We start from the raw sequence: 18,977 nt of genomic DNA, 5'->3' as shown, positions 1-18,977 counted from the left end.
CAAAAAGTAGAAAGCAGGGCTTTGGAGCGGAGCGTGGAGCAGCTCATTTTACCTCATTTTGCACAGCTCCAAAGCCCTGGTAGAAAGCCCACCCCCTTAATGTGTAACATTCATTATATTAGTAAGATAGCAGTGTAAGTGTATACATATTTTAGAATCTTGGTGAGCAGCCATCAGTTTTACTTAGGGAGTTATTGGATTCATGTCAGTACCATAAAGTATGACACAGTTTATTTAAGAAAAATTTATTAATCCATTAATATTTCTTCAAAATTATTGCAACAGGTCTGAAAAGGCCAACACACTGTTACAGCTTAGAAAAACAAGTATTTTGTACAGTTAAAATATTACACAAGCCTCCAGGAAAAAAAAAATCAGTGTATGAGAAATTAGATCTGGAAGCTTAGATCCAGTATTAGCACCTACAGTATCACAAAGCAAAATGCTCTCTCTGTTCTGGACAGTTGTCTTCTTTTGTAAATCTCTTCCATGGGAAAGGACGATAGCTCTCAAAACGGAGGGACTCTGCTAACTTAAGCCAAGGCTAGACAGAGAGCTCACTTTAATAAGGGAGAAGGAGACAACAGAAAAATATTACACCAACTTGATTTGTAGGAAGTTTTACTCAGAAGATGTCCAAGGTATTTTAACAGACGTTGCTGAGGAATGTTTATGCATGGGAAATATGACATACTGCACAGCTCTACTCTTCAGCAGTTTGCCAGTGACTAGAGTTAAGAAACTATCTTACACACTATTTAGTACTTTGTCAAATCAAATTTTCCTATAAATTATATTTATAATAAAACCATAAAGAAAGTTTATTACACTTCACATATTAAACATTAAGGGATAGAGTAGGGATGATTACATTAATTGGTTCAGCATTCATTTTATTGTGCTTACATAGCTTAATGAAACAAGCAATACATTATCTCCTCCCTATAAATTTAGGACAATGCAGTAACAGTAGATTCTCAAGCAGTAGCAAAACACCCAGCAATAATGTTAGCTAATGGTTCTTAGGAATAATTAGAACATGAAAACAAAAAGCATTTGCATTATAATTCCCAGAGGGCATCAGCTCTGGAAACTTAAAATGCTCTATGCCTTGAGTCACTTGCTGCTAGGCAGAGGCACTCTGTGCAACGGACATATCTACCTGCTTCCCGTTCCCCTCCCCCCAAGGATTTATTCTGGAGTGAAGATTTTGTTTTTGAAACACACACATGCTCCCAAAGTCAGACTTGTTGCTTTCTGAAGTCTGTTTGCTGTATAGGAAAGCCTGTATGGCTGTGGAGGAACAGTACTGCTTTCAGGTGGCTTGATCTGCCAGTTAATTTCAAGTGCAAACAGCTGAACTGCCTTTTCCTTGGAAATTAAGATGATCCCGTCACTTAAAGCTTGCCATAAGGACAGAAGATGGATGCTGACCAGCCAGAGGTTCACTCCATGTGGAGCAGAAGTCTAGGAAGTTAGTCCTTTAGTGGATGGCACCATGGATCTGGCAACGGAGAGGAATGATGTTCTAGACAGGAGGTAGGTGAACTTTTTGGTACAGCAAGTCCACCACCTAGCTGGGTGCTAGAAAGCAAGACAGAACAAGTTTAACAACATTAGGGACACTGCATGAACCATGCATGAGACCTTTACATAAGGGTGTCTGTTCTCCCAGAAGTACGGCAGCAGGGAGGAGATAGCACGTGTAATGGTTCACAATAAGGGCCTGGGAGCCAGCACTTAGTTATATTCCCAGCTGTGCCACTAACTTGGCAAGTGCCTTCACCTGTAGGTCCGCTTCTGCAAGACAGGGCATAATACATCTCTGTGTTTCCCCTGCATCCTCTGCCAATGAGGCCAGCATGCCCACTTCACTGCTTTTTCTACAGTAAGCCTTATGCATGGAACATTCTCCTCTCAGGACCTGCTTCTGCTGTGGCATCTACAATCAGCCACCTAATGATGACTGGGCTGTAAGGCAGCCAGGAGAGTTTAATTTGTTTAAGGAACAAAAGATTAAAATGATTTGGAACCATCACATAGTGAAACAGCTACCTCTGTGGCCACAAGACCACTACCATTACCATGTCATTTCTCCTATAAGCAGCTGGCTTCCTCAGGAGCCTTGCAAATTATCAGCCACACCAAGTGAGGCTTTACCCCTTGGTTCTGGGCTCCGTTTATTGTCCAAATGACCACAAATGATAACAAAGCTTTCAAGTAGGGCTTCCTATCCTGCCAAGTTTACCACCAGGAGTCTTCCTTCTTCAGGGACTACTGCAGGCCACCATCCCTTCCTGAAGCTTCCCCAGCCATCCACATTCAACAGAGACACTTGCCGGTTTTTACAGTTACCTACTCTCTTCCCAGGTGAGTCTGACAATTGACCAGGGCTGGCTGGCCCCAAGCCTCTGGCCTTTAAAAAGTACACCTCCCCATTTCACTGTAGTCCCCTGCTCCAAAGGGGGTTGTCTGTCTGTCTGTGTTTGTATGGAACCTGGCCCAAAGGGTTCAGTTTAATTGGGAGCCTTTGGCTGCTACTGCAATACAAATGCCTGTGTCTCCAGTTGTAAGGAGTGGATGTGAAGTACTTTGGAAGCCAATAAGGATACTAATTAGGTAATTCTAAAATTAATGCAAATTAATCCACTTTTCATAAGTGAGCACTGAATATTTTCAGCAGACTTGGTGAGGGGCACCCAGATATTTTGGTTATGCAGAGTGGGATGACCACATTCTGCTAGGGAAGATTACTGAGGCACAAAGAGCAGGCAGGCACTCAACTCCACTTCCCCTTTGTACCTCTGAAAATCTCCCCCAGGGACCTGCAAGAAGATTCAGACACACCAGTCAGAAGTCTCTCAGATCATTGTCTTTCCAGACAAAGTAATCAAAGTTAGAGTTAACTTACAGGTAAAGTATCTAGAGAATTGGACTATTTAGTGTGTACTGGTAAGAGCTACTGGCAGTTTGCATCTCTGCTCCTAGCATAGGCATGTAAGATGCAAGTTGGTGGCAGTGACAAGCTGGAGGGACTGCACTAATGCAGTTTCTCGACGTCGTTGAGTAAGCTCAGAGCCTGACTTCCCACCAAACAAATCTTCAATGGATCACTGAATCAGCAGGCCACATTCTGATATTAGTAATACTGGTGAAAGTTACTCTGAATTTACAGACATTGCTGAAACCAGAATCTGACTTAGAAAGTGCATCCTGTTTTCAGCTGTAGGCATATTCCCTGCTGTTGAAGATTCTCTCTCTAAACTGTATATGTAACTCACACGCACTATTCAGCAGTCAAACAGATTGTCTAGGACACTTTGCAGGCTGCAGGTTGGGGGTGCTGGTGGTTTAAGTTTGGGAAGACAGATACCTAATAAGACCCTTGTTCCATATTGGGCATGCTCCTGATACATATGCAGCTTCAAAAACAAAGTTGTGTTGAACAAAAATATTTGCAATTCATGAAACTATCCAGAAGTTCCTAATGTAAATCTTTCCCCATTTTAGAAATTTCACAGTTGTTTGAACTTTGATAGAGTAGGCTCTTGTGTGTAATTGCTCAAAACCTACACCACCTAGGAAAAACATTGTTTAGCAATAATAGCTGTGAAATGAGTCATGACAAATGGATTGTGCCAAGTGGATGCAGCTGCAACTGATAAAACAAACTTGCTCCCAATGGCAGAAAACAAAAACCACACAGTATATCAGGCTCCAGAGTGCTAATAACTAGAGCAATCAGTTTGGACATTCTAAATCAGAAGAGTCATCTTTAAGTAACACATTGTTACAAACTATTCTGATATCTCACATCTTATTGTGCAGCGAAAAGAATATTCAGCCATCTACTCTAGGAAAGTTTCCTGTCATGGCTTGGTGAGCCTCTCAGGGCTTGTCTATACGTACAGTGCTGCAGCAGCACAGCTGCACTGATGCAGTTGTGCTGCTGTAGTGCTTAGTGAAGACGCTACCTAAGCTGATGGGAGAGCTTCTCCTGTCAGTGTAGATATCCCACCTCCCTGAAAGGCAGGAGGTATGTCGATGGGAGAAGCCCTCCAGCAACATACCACTGTCTGTCTACACCAAGAGTTTGGGCCATATAACTGCATCACTTAGGGATGCAGATTTTCTATACCCTGACATAGTTATACCGACATAAGTCTATAACGTAGCCCAAGCCCCAGGGCTTGTCTCCGTGGTGCTGGCAAAGCACATTAGAGGGGTGTGATTTGTAGAGTGCTCTAACATGCTGCGCTCTAACTGCCCCAAGTAGACCCTGATGGGGGGAACTAAAAAATACCCAGACAATGTTAATGCAGACTAGGTATCTTTTAGTTCACACCAACAGGGTCTCCACTGAGCAATTAGAGCACAGCAGGTTACTCGCATGTGATTTGTAAAGCTCTCTAACATGATTTATGCACAGTGTAGACAAACCTGTGGAAAAAAAATTCCATTTAGAAGAATTGTAGGCACAGGTTAATCAAGAGGCACCCAGCAAAGCAAAGGAGGGAAAAGCGTTGGGAGGAATTCAGCTGTACATGTTAGGTAGAATTTGGCTTCTGCTGTGAGATATTCCTACTCAGGCCAGCAGATAAAATACTTTGTACTGAGACTGAGATTCTTGGGTGGGAGGCACTAAGTGCTTTATGAACATGAAGAGTCACAACCTTGGTTGTAATTAAGAGATAAATGGCGGATCACTTCAACCAGCATTGAAATGCAGTGACTTTAGTAGTCCACAGGAAGTGAATACTTCATCTAGTTGAACCAAAAAGATAATGCTGATGGGGTAAGATAACTACACTCTGCTAGGGAATTGGAGTCAGGATACTGGGGTTAATATCTTGATTCCTATGAAAAGTGCAAGAGGAAGTTTTAAGCACAAGATGGCAGCTCCAGCAACAGAGTCCCTAACCTCAGGCTGTGGCATTGATTCAGTACAGACTATAGGGAGCAAGCGGCACCACAGCACCTACTAAATTGCCAACACTACATCTTGCAGCTCCTGGATTTTTCTTAGATGTCTCCCACCCAAGTACTGACCTGGGTTGACACTACTACTTAGCTTGAAAGAGCCGATAGCATTCACACACTAGTTTGACTGCAGCGTTAGCATGTTAGACTAAATGGGAGTCCCATATCACCTTATGCAATAAGTAGGAGTCACTCTGAAATCCAGAATAGTCATTTAAACAGTAATTAAATTCAATCATTACATTTTAAACATGATTTTTAAAGTTCTGCACTGATCAGCAGAATTGGGATCTACTAAACTCATGAGATAATGATTTTTGATGCAGTACAGCATAAATTAGATTCAAGTTTATGCATGTTTAATTAAAATCTGGTTTTCATCAAGGTTAAATTTGGTGTCTTCTGAAGTACATCATCATTCAGCAGCATACTGCCAAGTATTGGTGTTTTTACAACTTCCGTGGGATTTCAAAATCTAATCCACACATAAGATGTATTTAAAAAGCCTTATGATTATATGCAGTGGCTGGATAAACATTCAGTCTCAGCAGGGGAGAAGACCTGCATCTTCTGAATTTACAGAAGCAGGTTATTGACCTTATATCTAATGCAAAGTTAATATTTACCTTAGACTCCTTAGTTTTATCTTCCACTGCTCAGTCCTCTGTCTTCGTAAATGGTAATTTCAATCTGCACAGCATGGCTGTTAAGAAAACATGCTATATAGAAAAATCATGGCGATAAAACAGGCAAGTGAAACAAAAGCAAGGCAGTGAAGTACTTGATCTTTCAGCCTCACATCTGCCATCACAGAGAGGGAATTTTGCTAAATTTCTGAACTATAGTAAGCAAAAATTCTTTGGCTTTTGGCTTTGCATTCTGGCCTGTGCTACAACCTGCCTTTAGACAAAAACGTCTGTTTGGAGGCATAAAGAATTTGTAATATTGCAGTAAAGCGGTTAACATTTTTACGAACAGACAGCTTGGTCATTAGGCAAGTTTTTGCTTTGCACTCTTCCACTGTTCAATTATCAAATTACCAAATTAAATCACTATTTACAGGTCTGTTTACCAAATGCAAGTCACTTTTCTGTACTTACAGTTCCCCCAAAAATGCACAGCACATCAAGAGTAATGAAATTACACAACTGACAGCTGTAAGCTATTTGGGCCACTACTCAGATAAACTCAAGGAACTGCAATTAATTAGGATGACAACTCACCACACACTATGAACCTATGCATTTCAAAGGGGCTTTGAGTTCAGAATTCTTGACAGATGAAATGTATTACTCATACTTCCTCTTTTATTGCTACAAGATGCCCCCACAACCACCAAGAAAAATGGTGACTAGAATGCTAAGCCATTTGCAGTGAGGTCCAAAGCCTAGAAAAGTTGTAGGGAGGACAGCTGTAGCCAAGAGCAAAATCCGGGGGACAGACCTCATCACTCAGGCAGATTGTGGAGGAGATTTTACCATAGGCACCAGTGGGAGCAACAATGCATTGTTTCTAAGCCAAGACCAACATTTAAAATAGTTCTACAGAGCATTTATATTCCATGTTTTATTTCTATTAGGAAGTCAGCTAGCCTTTCTAAATGGCTAACTTGTATCTTCCAGAGGTAGCTGAGGTTGAAGGAAGATACTCTGCTTCTGAATAGTACTGAAGAAAGCTCTAGGGAACAGATTTATCCAATTCATATTTTATTAGAGACTTTCTAAACGGATAGTATTTTTATCCTAATAAAGTTTGAGAGGAACCGCTCAGTATGTTACACATGAGACCTTATAAAACACATACTCCTTGGTGTTTATAACATCACAGAATCATGGGTGCCTGCAGCATGCAATGCAGCCTGTGTGAGGTAAGATGCACTATTACCGCTCTGAGGACAGAATTCAGAAGAGGATTAAGAAGCCATAAAAAGATACAACTCTTAGTCCTCGCTCGATGGGGTCCGTCAGGAGGAGGCCCTGGGGTGCGTAGATCTTCTCATTCTGTTCCTGAATGAATTTGGCAATTTTCTTAAGAACCTGGTGATGGAACATACAGACTTTACAGTTTTTCTGTTTGAGTTTTCACATCAGCCTTCCTTTAAAAGCCCCATCTACACTACAAATACAACCAGGTCAGGAAAGACCTAGCAACACAGCTCCACTAACACAGCTAGGACTGTAGCCCTATTGCATAGCTAGGCTATTATTTTTTCTTTTTTGGCAGGAAGTGGGTGGGAAGGATACATGGGTAGTGTTCTTGTCTATACCAGCACTGAAACTATATTGCAAGGAGGTCAGGAGACAGCTGTATCATAACAAGATTCTCTGACAGGGGGACATTTGTATAATAGTGTGTCTGTGCTACAGGAGGTTAATATAGGCTATAGCCTGGAAAAAAGCCCTGTATAGTGCTATGAAAATATGCAGTTTAAATTACTCAAGCAATTTGCTTACTATGTGTCATGGTGTGACTCTAAAAGAGAGAAGAGGCCCCTTTCCTTACATGTCAATTTCCCATTAATAATAGAATGCCAAATACAAAGTGCTGATCTTAGCTACTCCAAAAATAACTGTTTTCCCCCCACATGCGTCTTCCACAGATTCAGAGTTCAAGGCCAGAAGGGGCAATTAAATCATCTAGGCAGACCTTCTGTGTATCACAGGCCATTAAATTTCACCCAGTTACCCTTGTGTTAAGCCAACAACTTGTGTCTGGCTAAAGTATAACTTCCTGAAAGGCATATTGATTTGAAGACTTCAAGAGATGGAGACTCCACCACTTCCCATGGTAGTTTGTTCCAGTGGTTAATCATCCTCACTGCTAAGCCTTATTTCTAAATTGAATTTGTCTGGCTTCAGCTTCCAGCCAGTGGTTCTTGTTATGCCTTTCTTCACTAGAATAGAGGATCCTTTAGTACCTAGTATTTTCTCCCCAGGAAGATACTTAATACACTAATCAAGTCCCCTCTCAATCTTCTTTTTGACAAGATCAATAGATCAAGCTCTTCAAGTTTCTTACCATAAGGAATTTTCTCAAACCCCCAAATCATTTTTGTATCTGCTCTGATTTTTCACCATCCCTTTTAAAATGCTGACATTAGACTGGTATGTGGCATTCTAGTTTCAGTCTCACGAGGGCCACATACAAAGGTAAAAAGAAATGACCTCTGTGCTCCTTTTCACTACACCCTTCATACAGCCAAGCATCACATTAGCCCTTTCTGTCAGAGCACTGTGCTGGGAGCTCATGTTTGGTTGCCTGTCCATTATGATCCCTAAATATTTTTTTCAAGTCACTTCTTTCCAGAATACAATCCCCACTGTGTGTAGATATGGCCTGCATTCCTTATTCCTAGATGAATTTTTACTACTGTTTAAATGCAAAATTATACATTTTGTTTGAATGGGCCAAGGTTACCAAGCGATTCAGATCAGACTACCCTGTACTCATTATTTACCACTCCACCAATCTGTGTGTCATCCACAAATTTTATAAGCAGTGTTTTTGCATTTACTGCTAGATCACTGATGAAAATATAGAAAAGCATGAGGCCTTCTTTGCGCCATTTGTTCTACTGCTTCGACTCCTCTAGTCCAACAACTGTCTCTTTACTGGATAACACTCTTCTCCCCCACCTTTCAAAAACTCAGAGGTGCTGTTGCTGTCTCCTAATCCAACAAGTCCTGCTACATTACATGGCGGTGGGTGCGCTTGGATGAGGGAGGGCAGTTTTGAAGAGGTTGAATTCTGTTGGTTGTTGGGTGGGGTGTAAAACTACTATTTTATATTTTGTTCTAATAACTTATGGCAGGAATACCCAGTGTCTTGGGTATAAGTCCAAATAAAACAAAGGTGTCTGCTGATGAACAACATAGCTACTGCTTTTCCCTGCATGAATGTCACCTTTGTGATGTACCAGTTGTCACCTGTCTAAGCAGCAGGAGTCCCCAGGCCAGCATTCCCTTTAAATGAATCCTTTTGCATGTTAGCATAGAGCACTGCCCTTATCGAAATAGTGCCTGGGGCAAGTGCTAACTTGCATTTCTGGCCTGTGTGTAAGCCAAGGCAAACAGACTGCACTAGTTTTATATAGTATAATTTCCAAACGCTTTGACCCAAATAGTTCACACACTGATTGTTAAAGTCAAAACAGAAGAGCCATCCATACACTTCTTGCTTCATACAGGTTCAGTCTACTTTGTCCCAGATAGGACCCTGATTAGTAGACTTAATGCAGACACAGGACAGGCTTTTACACAGATGATGTTGTTTCTGTCACTTCACTACAGAAATGTTTGGTAAACTGATAACTTCAAGAACAGAATTCACTGAAAGCTATTTGATAAAAAAAAAAAAAAAATGAACAGAACCCTAAAGCAAGATCAAACCCAGCTTTTGCAGTTGGCTAATCTCCAACATTACTAGTTCTACCAGTTTTATGGTATTTCCACAACCGCTGAGTCATGCATCTATTTAAATATTTAAGAGATATTAGAAAGAAAGGTGAGAAAATAAACTGAAATGGGTTCTAGAACATAAAAATACCAGAGTGGGAATGCTTAATCTGCATATATACTGGGCCAAGAAAAGTTAAAATACTTTGAGATATTAGATCTAATAGTCACCAGCAGGGACCCTTAGATAATCTAGTCTGACTTCCTGTCTAACACAGGCTGTAGAATTTCACCCAGTTACCCTTGAATGGAGCCCAACAACTTGTGTTTGACTAAAGCATATCTTCCAGAAAGGCATCCAGATTAGGATCAAACCAAGGAAGTAATTTCAGCAAGGACACCTTAATATAAAGCTTTGCATAATGCAACTAACTTCTGGAAATTGAAATTATATGTATGTATAAAGCAAAGAGTATCTTGTTTTAAGAGAGAGACTATACACAGTAACAGCAGAAAACCAATACAATCTCTGAAACAGTCTTAACTGAGTGACTTTTGTATTTTATTAGCAGTGTGAAGTTTCACTTTGGTCTCTCTCACACACTGCTCCTTCAGATTTATGGAAACCTCCCAAAATTTCAGTTCAGAAAGCTTTTACTAGGCAGAGTTTTGTTTCTTATCTCTCAATGGGTATGTGTCAGCCTTCTTCAAACACATAATGGAAGCAAGCAAGCCATAAAGATATCCAGCTCAGATCTCTCCAACTCTCCCATTTCCTGCTCAGTCAAGCCGCAAGAAGTGGAAACTAGAGATGTCCTATCCATCTCCACAATCTATTACTACTTAAGTCTCTTACAAAATGACTGCATGACTGATTTCAAATAAAGAATTCCTGAAATGCATCGATCCATACTCTGCTAAGGGTTACTACTTAGGGACACACTCTAGCTCTGTTTAATCAAATGTAAGTTTTGATGGATGAGCTTTCTGGTGAGCTTTCTGCAATATTTCGTATTTAGAAATCTATACTGATTAAAGAAAATGGCATGATGATCACATTACGGAAATCAATCTTATTTTGAGGGAGTCAAAAAAGTTATTTGTAAAATCAACTAGATATTCAAATAAATTACACAGTATAGTAGTAAGAGCAACAGACACAAAGTTAAAGAGAGTTAGTCAAAAGAATTAACTATCTCTTTGCTCTGTTCTTATTAGCATGACCAGGAATGCTATTTTCTCCGATGAGATTTGAAAAGAAAAATTATCTGCCTTGCCATCCCTGTCCCAATCTAGTTCTCAGTTGTAAAAAGACATTTCAGCTGGTGCAGCCTAAGGTTTAAAGTCACTCTTCTGACATCAGATAGGCCAAAGATATCTAGATAAATAAAATATCGCAAACAAGCACAATTTATCAGCCAGCTCAGAAGGGATGACAAAAAAGGCTTCTGTTCATATATAACAGGGGTAGGCAACCTATGGCACGGGTACTGAAGGCGGCACGTGAGCTGATTTTCAGTGGCACTTACACTGCCCAAGCCCTGGTCACCGGTCTGGGGGGCTTTGCATTTTAATTTAACTTTAAATGAAGCTTCTTAAACATTTTAAAACCCTTATTTACTTTACATACAACAACAGTTTACAGACTTATAGAAAGAGACCTTCTGAAAACAAAAATGTATTATCGGCACGTGAAACCTTAGAGTGAATAAATGAAGACTCGGCACAGCACTTCTGAAAGGTTGCTGACCCCTGATATATAATATGCAGCAGTAATCTTGAATAGAATGATTTGGAACATGTTGTTATTTCAAGTCAGCAATATTAAATTATCAGGCTTCTTTAAACTCTCCTTTTATTTAAAGAAGGGACACTGAATGTATTCAGATACTGACTTGCCCGTCTACTCACTGGCTTTGCGAACTCAGACTGTATAAAAATAAAGAGAAACTGGCAATACCAAATTCAGACCACATATGTAAGCATGGATGCATGTGGGTGTGAAAGTATGAATGTTCTAGTTCCTCAAGCCAGTGTGTCAGGGTGTTTAAACAAGAATGAAAATCTTCATTTTTAAAAAGTTATCAGACCACAACATTTTTATAATTTAGAATTATCTAGTCGTTCATCAAAGGACTGGAAGTCAGCAGTTCTGTACAGCACAAAGCAGGTCACTTAAAATCTCTACACTTGATTTGACCTGTATAATGGGCATAATACTGATTTCAGAAGAGGGGAATATGGACTAATCCAATGCTCAATGAAAAACTTGATTTTATCTGGAAATATTGTAATGGGTATTGGAGTGGGCCCTTAATGAATGTTTATCTGGTGCTTGGAGAATCTCAAACAGAGGGTGTTGTATAAGTGTATGAGAGAGGTAGATCTGGAGTAGTTATACCCCCACCATCATCTACCTTAACATCTCACTAAAATCCAAACACACAGGAAGACAAGTAATAAAACAAGTAGTGGAAGACAAATAGAGGAAGATGCTGAAAAGTAAGCTAACAGCAGTATAAACGCCAGAGGATTTGTGGTGGTGGACAAAAGCCAGTGACTGGAGTGTTTAGGGGGAATGAGGAGCCTTCCTTGGACTACAGAGCTGTGGAGCAACTCTCTCCTCATCAGTAATTTAATCCCGTAAGAAATTAACAAACATTCAGTGTAAAATTCTTTGACTTTTCTCCTAAAACTGCACATTATCTTTGTATGGTTATAGTTTATCCAAGCAGCAGGATGATCTCTTCGCACATCTGGAACATGACATTTTATTTCTTTGCTACTCTCCAACTAGTGACTCAAGTTGGCATTTATTCCCTGCGTATATACTTGCAACTCTCCGATATAAGTGAAAGGAGAACAGACCAGGACTTTTCAGGAAGCTAGGCTAGCAGGTGAAAGCTTATTCTGTATTTGTACTACAGTGATGAACTATACTGTTATAAAAGAAAACCTTATAAACAAAGTTAAAAAGCAAAACACTTCTGTTGACAGATCATAACTTTCATACACAACATTGTGAGTTTCATTTGCTTTAAGTTTATTGCATGAAACGTAACAGGCTCACCTTTTCATAATGTGTCTCCATACACAAAAAGATAGTGTAGGCAGTCAGACAGGCCAGACATCCTTCAAGATAAGATTGGCCCCCAAGCTTCTCAGCTTCTGCATAAAGGTTATTTAGAGTTTGAACCGTCTCTTCAAACTGCTGCCTATCAATCTGAAAAAGAGACTGAATTTAACAAGACTGACCAGCAAATTTCTCATTCAGAACTCACTGATCCCCAATACAGAAATCTAGCTTCTGTGCTAGAACAGTCCATTAACCAGCCATGTCACCTCCAGACAGTTTCAAACACAACATGGAGAGCAAAGGTTTTGTTTAGGTACTGAATGACTTCCATAAATTGTAGCATTTGGTTAAATAGCAGCTAAGTGATCTAAAGTTATTAGATCAAATGCATATTTCCACATTATTTATTTATTTAGTGTGTGCACAGTCATCTAGCCAAGCGATGGCATCTTCAGTGGTGTGATGCAGGTCTTCTACGCCACCGTTGAACCCAGTCAGCAGGCATTCTTTGACAATGTGGTTCATCGTCCGTGTCTCATTTACAGCCCTTGTTTAAACTGCATTATGTGTAAGTTTTTAGGTTCAAACTACAACCTAGTTGAAAACTGCTGATCTAGAGGGGAAGGTCCTCTAGATTTCAAAAATAAATTCTTCATTGAAGGCCTTGACTATTTCGCATTACTATGGTAGAGTTGATCAACCAAGTTATTAATAAAATTAACATGGAAAAAACAAGGTGATTAGTGTTCCCTACAGGGCAGGAGAGAAAGAAACAGCACCTAAAGTGACATTTACCAGCTATAGAAGACAAGAGCAATTGGCAAGGAGGGGTTATTTTGTAGCTTAATAAAACATTACAATTGACACTAAGAAAATGAAAGAAAGTACTTGAGAGGTTACCTGTGAGGCCACTGACATGCAGGCTCAGCAGAATAGCCTCACCTTGAGAAAGCTCTGTGATAGACATAACTGCACAACAATACATGCTTTCTTTTTCACTGGCATAACAGATGTAGTTTGTGTTATTGTTACAAGGGACACCTTTCCTCAGGATTACAGAAAGCGTAAATATCAATGTTTCATAAATGACGAGAATGAGCATTTTAAGCATATTGCTATGGCTAGATTTTCACATCAGAATCAAATGTCTTCTAATAATGATCAATGAACAAAAAAAGAGCAGCTGACAAGAAATAAGAATTTATACAAATGAACAGAATTTCTACTTCTTTATCAAAAATAAAGATTATAGTCCACAGGAGAGTTGGGTGCACAAGGGATGTGGGATCTAGCCCTTAGCTTGCATTAAGATAAATGCATGGGCTTTTATACACTGCTTCCTATTCAGTGTTTCAACCATTCCTGATATGCGCAAAGTCAGTATTTATAATAAAGACTTTACAGTGTTTAGAGTAAGAGATTGAGACTTAGGTAGATTTAGTTCCTTTAATCAGACTTTATAGTGAAAGGACTCCTCCCACACCTCTGATTCTAATTATGCATGTTTCAGAATGCTTGGTATGAACTATAGGTTTATTGAACATTCTGTATTTTAAAGACTGAACAGCAAATGAAAGGTGGCAGAGTGATATCCAGATAAAGTCTCCATCCCTTTCATTGTATGATATTCAGAGTTGAAAGCAGACAAATGCAGACACAAACTTGCTTCTATATAAAGCAAGTTACGGAAGCTGGAAGGATCGATTTACTAATATTTAAAACATATTAGATTTTATATTAGAACTTCATGTATAAATATCTTTCCCATAGTCAGACCTCCCACACTCACAACCGCTCTTTAAGAACTTTATTGATTTACCTCCTAAAGGCTGCTAGTCTAGACAGGACTGTAGAGTTTTCATGTATTTTATCCAGCTTGTGAGGTGCCATTCTCACCCTTGCTACTATTCAGTTTCTTCTGTTAGTGACCAGCTGCATTCCCAACACAAATCATGACACCAGAAGGCCTTCCTGAAAGGCACTGCTACGGATTGCTCCTTTATAGCCCTGTCCATACCCTTTTACTCAGTGACAAAGTATCACCTCACCGCTGCAATTACCTCATCAGCACAAGCCACTAGGCTGGCAAGAAAACATTTGTTACTATGTCTACATCTTTCTGACAATTTTCGAATAATTAACACTGAATGCACCCAAGATGGCATTGTGCGTTCCCATACAGTAAATTTAAATTTTTTTTAAAAGTCAGATTATTAATGTGGGTTGGAAGGCAGGCTCCATTTTTATCTGTAGTAAATTTGGTACTATTTAAACCATAGTCCTATTAACTGAAAATAAAAGATAGAATGCATCTTACAACCACTTTGATAATCTCATTTCCCATGGGTTCAAGTTTCTTCTAAGCAGAGGCCTTCGTTGAGGAAGTATCGGCGAAGTATAATCTCCAAGAGATAAAGCAGCACCATCCACTGAATAAAGGCAGTTTAAGATTAACTATTAAAATTCATTTTTAATATATGGTTTCCAATTTAATACTCCATTACTCTTTTAGAGTGCCTCATGGAAGGACCCTAAATCTTTAGCAAAACAATTAAAGGGAGAATCCATTTTGCCTCTATTTAAAAAAAAAAAAATCTACCCTGATTACTTGAATCAAGCAAGCTCACTGAAAAAGAGCAGAGCAAAAAAATATTTCCTTCTATTTTACCAGTTAGTGCACTTTAGAAAATGTTGTAAAACCACAAAAATTGGCAGTAGATCTCAGGTATGGTTTTATACTAGAGACTACGTTTAACTCTTATAAAATTGGTTAGATTTCAAGCTGGTAGTGTCCCTTTAAGACTCAACCACTCCGAGTTAGGCAGGTACAGCTTTTACAGGTTTAGGAACTGAGGCACAGAGAGTAAAGTGACTTGTCAAAGATTACACAGTAAACCAGTCACTGAAGTAGGAAAAATAATAATAAAAAATAATCAGTCTTGACTGCCTGTCATCTACTCTAACTACCACCCCACAGCTAACAACTCAAACTGATAAAAAAAATTGTGCACAGGGTAGTTTGTATAAGCATGTAGGAAGTAGTCACCTTAATTACTGGGAAAACACCACATACATGGTTGGCTGTAAATAATAAAGGACTCATTCTGAGCACATCCTATCACATCCTCTTCTTCCAGCACAGGAAGCAGGGAGGAATGTACAGCACATATGCTTTCTGGTCACCCATGTGCAGCTAGCTCAGGCCTTTCTTGATCCCGTCCTTAACACAACCCCTGATAAGTTAAAACAAAATGTTTACCCTGTTCTCCAGCTCCAGGGGGAACTTGGTCTGGAACTGGCACCTGGTGCCACTACTGTAGTCTCGCTGGACAAAGACTTTACCAGAAACAGGTGCCTGCTGCGGCCGCATCGCACAGCTGGAACTGCCTGTTCTGTGAGAAGAAACAAAGGGTCCAACACACTACATGATCACCACCAGCGTCACCCTAAAATCCAGCAGTACACCAAGCTGCCCCCCGGACCTACAGCCCCTCCACAAGGATGAGTTTCCAGACAGACTTTGTCCTACCCCTCAGCAGAGCTGCTGTTTTATTGTCAGTTTCAGTGAGAGTGTTGAAATCTCCCTCATTCAAACTGTCAGCTTGAAACTGACTGGAAACTCACCCCCTGCCCTGCCTGGTTATCCCATCCCCGCAGCCCGCCCGAGAAGCCCACCTCCCTTCCGCTCTGGAACAAGAACCGCCAGGAACCCATTTCCTCTGCAGGTCCCCTGCCCACTCACACTCCCACCAAGGACACTGCCCCCCGAACTCCGGCCCACGCCCCCCCCTTACAGACAAAGCCAGGCCTCCTCCTCCTTCCAGTCCGACTCCAGCGCCTGTCGCGCGCACTCACTTACGACTGCCGTAAAAGCACCACCCCAATCTCGCTGAGAGCCGTATGTCGGGAGCCCTAGGAAGAGCCCTGCGCATGCGCCGCTCCCACCGGGTGTACAGTTGGGCTGTTGTACGCATGTACCAGCCTCTGCGCCCGGAATGAGATTCTGCGCATGCGTCACTCTTCTGTTCAGAGGCCTGTAACCTGTCATGGGCTCGTAGACTTCTTGTGGCGCTTCAGGTCCAGCCCGGCGGCACAGCTGCACCCCGCCGTGGCACAGCCCACGTACACGGGCCTCATGGCACAGTCTAAGGTACCGTCCCCCCTCCCTATAGCACGGTCTATGGTACAGTCCACATGCACTGTCCTCCCTCCCCATGGCACAGTCTGTGGCCCAGCCCTTTCTCCCCATGGCAGGGCACGGTGTCTGTGGTGGCAAAGCCCCATAACCTGTTGGTGTGGCCCCTTACCTGGGAGACACGTTTGACAGATGAATGCAGGCTGATAATATGATTGTTTAGCTGGGTTACTCCACTCCCTCCCTCCCTCTGATTTTGATCAATTTCCATGTTTGCACTGGAAGGAAGTTTAATACACTTAATATTTAAGCATTGAGAAAGTTAATAATCATTTTTCAAAGTGCAATGGGAATAGAGGCTGCAATTCACAATAGTATCAGAAACAATCGTATTTGATTGTAATAGTGTTTAATAAGTTCTTATTGTTATATTTCTAATGTGACATTGGATTTAAAAAAAGGCTTCAGAGCCACTACTGGCTATTACAAGCCAGTAAGCCTAACCTCAGCATGCAGAAAATTGGTTGAAACTATAGTAAAGAGCAGAATTATCTCACATAGGTGAATACGATTTGTTGGGGAAGAGTCAACATGGCTTTTGTAAAGGGAAATAATGTCTCACCTCTCTATTAAAATTCCTTGAAGGGTCTACAAACATGGACAAGTGTGAACCAGTCGATATAGTGCACTTAGACTCTCAGAAAGCTATTGAAGCCAAGAATGGTGTGAAGAAAATGAGTAGGGAAGTGTTTTTACCCCTTCATATAACACAAGGGGTCACCTGATGAAATTAATAGGCAGCAGGTTTAAAACAAAAGGAAGTACTTCACACAATGCACAGCCAATCTATGGAACTCGTTGCCAGGGGATGTTGTGAAGGCCAAAAGTATAACTGGGTTCAAAAAGAATTTGCTAAGTTCCTGGAGGATAGCTCCATCAATGGATATTAGCCAACATGGTCAGGGATACAATTCCATACTCTGGGTATTCTTAAGCCTCTGATTGCCAGAAGCTGGGACTGGATGATAAGGGATAGATCACTTGATAATTGCCCTGTTCTGTTCATTCCCTCTGATGTAGCTGGCACCGACCTCTGTCAGAAGACAGGATACTGAGCTAGATGGGCTATTGGTCTGGCCCAGTTTGGCCATTCTTATGTTCTTATCAAGCATGCTATGACACTGACTTTTTTGCTAGAACCATAGGGAACTCTCACAGACACAGGGATGCCATACCATGCATTATGGGCCATGTGGAAGAAGGCATGGAAGCAGTTATTTAAAAAGCTGACAAATGGAAAGTTCAGGCAAAGCAGTGTGGATGGGGTGGGAATGGTGTGAAGCTGAACAAGGGAAGATAAGCAGGGAGAGGCAAAGTTATATAGGGCAATGTTTCTCAATGGCCGGTCCGTGGACTGGCGCCAGTCCACGAGATCTCCCTGACGCAGTTAAGGAAGGCAGCAAGCCAGTCTCTGATATCAGAAAGGTTGAGAAATGCTGATATACACTATGGAAGGTGATCACAAGCAGTTTGAATCTGAAGCAATAGTAGATGAGCATCGTGTGGAGGGATCTGAGTAGGGGAGAGAGATGATCAAAATGGCAATCAGGGAAAGTGACATTAATGACTACATTCAGTCTTGCCAACCCTCAGTATTCAAAATTCATGAGTCAGGCCCCATAAATCATGAGATTATTTTTGGGTTTTTTATTTGTCTTTTGCTTTTGAGTCTTTAGGGTCAAGTTTTTCCTGCTTTTCTCTGCAACCACAAGATCTGGAAACTTTTTTTTAAGTGAAAGTGGAGACTCTCCCATAATTACATAACTCTAGGAGCTGGGGCTTTAAACCACCAAATGGTGTGAGACTTGTAATAAAATCACAAGAGCTTCGAGCACTGTGTTTTTGATATGGACTAAAGGGACTGGGGAGCCAAAAACTGTACAGAGGAAACCACAGAGGAGGTTGTGGCCATGGTTGAGGTAGGATACAATGAGGGCGTCAATGATTGATTTGGCTTAAAAGGATGAGTTTTAGAGGGATTGAGTAGGAAGGAATGGCAGGATTTGGACATGGCCTGGATGCAGACGCATTCTCTCTTTTTCCGTAGGACTCAGGACATATTTACATTTTTTAAAGACATTTTCCCTATCTGTAAAATCAGATTATTGACTGCTATTGATATTTTTACCGATTAAAACTGATAGCTTCCAAGTCCATCATACATTGGCAACTTTGCTTGTTTTGTTCCTTCATTTCCAGTTTGTAGCAACGTACTGATCTACACTGTAAATATCATCATCCCTATTGATTATGATATCCATATCTTGCTCTAAATCAACCCTCGCTTCAGACACTCTTGAAGTGTCCTCCTTGCACTGAAAACATCATTAAC

General features: G+C 40.8%; 1 protein-coding gene across 1 annotated transcript; it reads right to left on the bottom strand.

Moving 5' to 3' along the window:
* Nucleotides 1-229: 229 nt before the first annotated feature.
* Nucleotides 230-16,330, bottom strand: GOLGA7 (golgin A7). The gene is made up of 6 exons (XM_032774567.1): nt 16,245-16,330; nt 15,710-15,842; nt 12,445-12,597; nt 6,915-7,016; nt 5,607-5,670; nt 230-1,584 (listed from the first exon to the last, which is right to left on the bottom strand). The coding sequence occupies exons 2-5, from the start codon at nt 15,818-15,820 to the stop codon at nt 5,623-5,625; spliced, it is 414 nt and encodes a 137-aa protein (XP_032630458.1). The 5' UTR covers nt 15,821-15,842; nt 16,245-16,330; the 3' UTR covers nt 230-1,584; nt 5,607-5,622.
* Nucleotides 16,331-18,977: the final 2,647 nt, after the last annotated feature.

The sequence above is a fragment of the Chelonoidis abingdonii genome, chromosome 2 (assembly GCF_003597395.2).
Source record: "Chelonoidis abingdonii isolate Lonesome George chromosome 2, CheloAbing_2.0, whole genome shotgun sequence".
NCBI classification, from domain to species: Eukaryota; Metazoa; Chordata; order Testudines; family Testudinidae; genus Chelonoidis; species Chelonoidis abingdonii.
Note: the sequence above shows the minus strand (reverse complement) of the source record. Positions and strands in the feature narration are given on the sequence as shown.

What these genes read in the sequence shown, in the direction of transcription:
- GOLGA7 (XM_032774567.1), bottom strand. Translation starts at nt 15,820, where the DNA reads ATGCGGCCGCAGCAGGCACCTGTTTCTGGTAAAGTCTTTGTCCAGCGA. An exon ending in TGGAGACACATTATGAAAAG is followed by an intron (nt 7,017 to 12,444) that starts GTGAGCCTGTTA and finishes TTCCATCACCAG; the next exon opens with GTTCTTAAGAAAATTGCCAA. An exon ending in TCGAGCGAGGACTAAGAGTT is followed by an intron (nt 5,671 to 6,914) that starts GTATCTTTTTAT and finishes CATGCTGTGCAG; the next exon opens with ATTGAAATTACCATTTACGA.